Genomic DNA, 5,485 nt, shown 5'->3' with positions numbered 1-5,485 from the left:
GAAAGCGGGAACTAGGGAAGCTACAGTTGCAGGATGGCTGCTCTCTAGGCTTCCACCTAGGCCGCGGCTCCCTTCTAGCTGCAGCCCTGGTCAAGGCCTGGGGGGGCGTGTCTGAGGGGCGGGGCCGCGCGGAAGGGAGGAATTTAAAAAAAAAACTAAGTGATTAGCATCCCCCGATTCCATTGGCTCTTCGACGGCCCTGCTTTGCATGCGCCCGCCCTCTGTCTGCTTGGTTTGCTGGGGCTCAGCAGGGTTTTGCAGCCGCCCGGCTACAGCGCTTTAGTGCGGGGCAGGAGCTCAGAGAACCGCGGCCCGGATCCCGGAGCCGGGGGAGCCCGCTGCCCGCCGAGCTGCGGCGGCCGTATCTGGGGCGATCTAGGTTCTATCGATTCTGTGACCGGCGGTCGGAGGCTTCTGCGTCCGTCTGGTCCCAGGGAGGAGAGGACCAGACACTTTTATTTTGGATGAAAGGCGCGGGTCCTGGCGGGAGCTTCCTTCCCGGCCTGGCTCGCGGCTCAGTGCGCCCTAGCTCTGGCCCCGACTCCAGAAGATGATTTCAGGTTCCGCCGTGTATCTTCCCGTGGTGTCGGCTCGGGGAGGCAGGCGAAAGTAGTGACACTTGCTGGCAACGCCAGGTGGGAAAGTGAGCCTAGGCGACAAGGAGCCCCGCTGTCCCCGAGGACCCCGCTGTCCACAGATCTTTGCCTTTCCTTCCCCTCGGCTCCACGGCGGCTGCAGCATGAAGTGGCGCAGCGATGGCCAGGAGAGGTAAGAAGCCGGTGGTGCGAACGCTGGAAGATCTGACGCTGGACTCGGGTTATGGTGGCGCGGCGGACTCTGTGCGCTCCTCCAACTTGTCTCTGTGCTGTTCTGACTCGCACCCGGCGTCCCCGTATGGCGGGAGCTGCTGGCCGCCTTTAGCTGACTCCATGCACAGCCGGCACAACAGCTTTGACACCGTCAACACTGCCCTGGTGGAAGACTCCGAGGGGCTGGACTGCGCCGGTCAGCACTGCTCGCGGCTGCTGCCGGACCTCGACGAGGTCCCCTGGACCCTCCAGGAACTGGAGTTGCTGCTGCTGCGCTCGCGGGATCCCCGGGCAGGCCCAGCGGTTCCCGGCAGCCTGCCCAAGGACGCGCTGGCCAAGCTCTCGATGCTGGTAAGCCGGGCTCTAGTGCGCATCGCTAAAGAGGCGCAGCGCCTGAGCCTGCGCTTCGCCAAGTGCACCAAGTACGAGATCCAGAGTGCCATGGAGATCGTGCTGTCCTGGGGCCTGGCGGCTCACTGCACCGCTGCCGCGCTGGCCGCGCTGTCCCTCTATAACATGAGCAGCGCTGGCGGCGACCGCTTGGGCCGTGGCAAGTCGGCGCGCTGCGGCCTCACCTTCTCCGTGGGCCGCGTGTACCGCTGGATGGTGGACAGCCGCGTGGCGCTGCGCATCCACGAGCATGCCGCCATCTACCTGACCGCCTGTATGGAGAGTCTCTTCCGGGACATCTACACGCGGGTGTTGGCCTCCGGGCTACCTCGTAGCTGTAGCGGTCCTGGCCCTGGCTCCAGCTCCGGTTCTGGCCCAGGCCCCGGCTCAGGCCCGGGAGCCCCTGCAGCGGATAAGGAGCGCGAGACGCCGGGAGGGGGGGCGGCAAGCGGTGGCCCTTGCAGCGCAGCCAGCAGCGCCAGCGGGGGCAGTAGTTGTTGCGCCCCGCCAGCCACGGCGGCGACCGCAGTCCCGCCAGCCACAGCCAACGCTGCCGCCGCCGCCAACCATCACCACCACCACCACACGCTTCACGAAGCGCCCAAATTCACCGTGGAGACCCTGGAGCACACGGTCAACAACGACTCGGAAATCTGGGGGCTCTTGCAGCCCTACCAGCACCTCATCTGTGGAAAGAACGCCAGTGGTAAGTGACTCCGTCAACTCCTGGCTCAAGTTTGCCTCTTGTCCTCCTCCCGCGTCTCTCTGGCCACTCGCGCTCTCCACGGCCTTAGAGGTAGGGGCCAGAGTGGAGACAACCAGGAATCCGTAGGTTCACTCCTGAGCTTGGGATTCGCGTGGTTGACACTGGTAGTAATGTTCCCAGAGCACACAGGGTTCCGCCCCCTTTGTGCAGGGCCAGGAGGTGACTGCCTCCCGCAGGACAGGAGCAAAATCCAACACCCTTTTTATTTTACATTTAATTTAGTATTTCGTTTTACTCGGATCGGGCTTGAGACGTTTGAGTCTCGTGCATAGCTTCTAGAACCCTGTTGTGATCTATAAGGGACCACATTCCAGTGCCCACAAGTTGGGCTAAGATCTGGAGGAGGCAGGTTCATTTGTCTGCCGTGCAGTTCTCTCGCTTGCCCCAGGCCCTCTGGGGTCGCTGTGGATGCGCTAGGAAGGCATGGCTGGCGGCAGTGAAGGTGGAAGGATAGAGCTGGGTGGGCCTAAACGTGTTCATGTAGGTGATGGTGGTGGTGGAGCGGTGACACTGCATAGCTCCAAGTTTTCCTGAACAGTTTCTGAGTACTTGAACCCAGAGCTGGGGATACAGGGGGGTGGAGGTGGGGTGGAGGGTGGCGTAGGGATGGGCAAGGCCAAGGATTCCAGGCTCTGGAGGGTGATTTACATCTGTCACTTGGCTGAAGGAGAGTCACTTGGGACCCAGGCCGGAGGTAGGGGTTATCAGCTACAGGCATCCTTTTTCTAGAGTTCTAAAATCCCCTCATCGTGCCCCACTGTAAGGCGCCGGGTAGGTTTGAACCTGGGGTGGTGCTGGGGTGCTTGTTTTCCGAGTGGCGCTGGCGGTCCCTGTCTGCAAAAGCCTGACCTAGACACTTCAAAGCTTCAATTTTCCACAGGAAATGGTAGAAGAGTAACTAGAGACTCTAAAAGCGAAATAAAACTTTGTTACGTATTCCAAGCGGTTTGGCCCGAGGTTGCGTGGTCGGAGCAAAAAGGCAGCCTTGCTGGGTAGATTTCATTCATGTCATAGCCTGTCTGTTTCCTCCAAGCCGAAGGAGAGATGCGTCTGGCCTGGCTCAGCCTCTGGGGTGCCAAGAGTGTGCATGTGGGTGTGCCCGCACATGTGTGTGCAAGTGCCTTGTGAGTATGCGAAGGAGCAAGCCAGCAGGCTTCTGGGGTATAAGGCTCCAGCTTTAACCGTTTGTAACTTTACCCTGATGGACTTTCTGACTGAATGTCTTCACCTGGATATGATCATCGTGGGGGAGGGGAAGAAAAGAGCAAAGCTTTTGTGTGTGAGTGTGTGTGAATGAGTGTGTGTGTGTGAGTGTGTGTGTGTGTGTGTTGGGGGAGGGGCTAGGATCAGCCTGGATCCCAGAGACTCTTCTGCAATCTCTTTGCCAAAGCCCATCCCCCCATCCCCTCTGTTGCCCTAAGGCATACTCCCCAGAGGATACCAAGGCCTACAGACCTGCACAGACACAGGCTCCTGCTGCAAGTACACAGGGACATCCCACTGAGACTCAAAACATCTGGTGGCTGAGCATGAGGCTTCCTGTGTGCTTTTTCAGAATGGGGGATCCACCTGCAAAACTCCGAGTTTTGAATTGTTCTTTGTTTGGAAGCCCACCCTCAACCCAAAAGCATAGACAAGCTTAATATTCTCCCTATTCTCCAGTGCCCCCCCACCCCCGCTGCAGTCACCCCCTTAGCCCGAGTTATCTCAGCGCTACAACTCCTTATCTTCCTCTTGGGGTTCTTTTGCTCTCTCATTTTACTTTTACAGGGATTCCCACCCCACTTCCCCACCCCGAGGAAGCTCTAGTCTGCCAACACCAGCATCCTGTTGCCTCTCGGTCTGCATTCTCTTGAACTGAGAGATTTGGGATGACTTTTCTGGGCTTCTGTCCACTTGTCTGCAGAACGCAGGTTTTAACACACAGTATACCCTCTGCTCCTCCCATAGCTCTGTTAGTAGCCAATCATTTTCCAAATAGATTTTGCTTTTAGGATCTTTAACCTCTTGTAAAGACAGCTTTTGTGTTTATCCCTTGTGGAGTAAGGCTAATTTAAGGAAAGAGAAAACCACAGGGCTGGTTTCGGGCAGGGTGAGTGAGTGGTGGTTGGGCCTTGAAACCATCACAGACTTCCACACACCACACAGCTTAACTCCTGGGATGCAGGGCTCTTCCTTCAGCCTTTTCTGGTTCAAGACATGCTGTTATTTCATCCTGATCTCTTCATTACTCTATGGGCTTGTTCAAAATGGCTGGGCATGCATACAGAAGGGCTAAGGAATGAGTGATTAATGTCTCAGGCATTCAAACATACTCTAAACATCAAGCCTGTTTCTTTAACTGGTTTGCACAGCAGTCTTTCTGACCTGCCGGTCTTCCTGAGGACCACACACCTTCCATAATGGATTTTCCCCTCTTTTAACTCAGTCACATCACTAATTTCTTCATTTGTGGATTCATCTATTCTTCAGTATCTATTGAACAGCTTTTAAATGCCAGGGACAGAGAAGACACTGGGTAGAAGGTGATCACAGCCATTATCGGGATCACTTTATACACGGAAACTCCGTGCGCCATTTGTCTAGCACAGCTGTCAGGCTGGGGAGGTGGCTCAGTTGGCAGAGTGCTTGTTGAGCATGCACAAAGCTCTGGGTTCAATTCCCGGCACTGAATGAACAACCCAGTTATGTAATACTAGCATGCAGACGTGGAGAGAGGAAAATGAGAAGTTCAAGGTCATCCTTGGCTAGGTAGCAGAGTTTGAGGCCAGTCTGAGACCTTGTCTCAACAAACAAGCAAGCAAACAAAAACAAAACAAACAAAACTCCAAGTACTGCTGTCATCCCCTTTATACAGTGCAAGAAACTGAGGCACAAATGGAGCTTTGGGGGGAAGGAGGGCTTTTGTTTTTATATTGCTTGTTTGAACACAGATGGCCTACTTCAGTGCCCACACTCCTAGCCACTGGGCCTGTAACTTCAGGTGCCTATCAGTCCCAGGCCTTCAGGATATCCTACTTCACTATCTGCTCAGCTGAGCACTGACCCCATGCAATTTGCTGTTTCTTTTTGTTTCTATGTATCCACTTTTTATACCTCATGATCTAAAAGGGCAGCACGGGTGTTTTCATCTTCCAAGCCAAAGGGAGCACCTAACTCCCAGCTAGAACTTACTGATGCCTGTGGAACTGAGCAAGCTGTTGTACTGCAGTGCTCAGTGATGTCCTTAAAGAAGCTAACTGCCTTCTGAGCTTCTTGGATTTCATTTTTAATTATTAAAGGGTGCGCGCGCGCGCGCACGCGCGCGCGCGCGCGTGTGTGTGTGTGTGTGTGTGTGTGTACGCGCGTGTGCGCGTGCGCGCGCGCGCACGTGCATGTGTGCAGGTGTGTGTGGAGATCAGTGTGAATGGAAAAAGTAAGTAAAAAGGACAGACCTGACTGTGCCTAGGTACAGTGGAGGAGAAGGTTTATTGTCGATAGGAGGTAGAGCACAATCAGAGACAGACATCTGGGAGAGCCT

General features: G+C 55.7%; 1 protein-coding gene across 1 annotated transcript in view; it reads left to right on the top strand.

Moving 5' to 3' along the window:
• The first annotated feature begins 241 nt into the window (after positions 1-241).
• The window catches only part of Btbd11 (BTB domain containing 11), a 278,823-nt gene continuing 273,579 nt past the window's right edge, over positions 242-5,485 (top strand). Inside the window, exon 1 of the mRNA XM_021204847.1 lies at positions 242-1,905. Within this exon, the coding sequence (XP_021060506.1) occupies positions 756-1,905 (1,150 nt within the window). The 5' untranslated portion in view covers positions 242-755. The remainder of the gene's footprint in view (positions 1,906-5,485) is intronic.

This window comes from Mus pahari, chromosome 9 (assembly GCF_900095145.1).
Source record: "Mus pahari chromosome 9, PAHARI_EIJ_v1.1, whole genome shotgun sequence".
Classification (NCBI taxonomy): Eukaryota; Metazoa; Chordata; class Mammalia; order Rodentia; family Muridae; genus Mus; species Mus pahari.
This window is presented reverse-complemented; position numbering and strand designations above follow the sequence as displayed.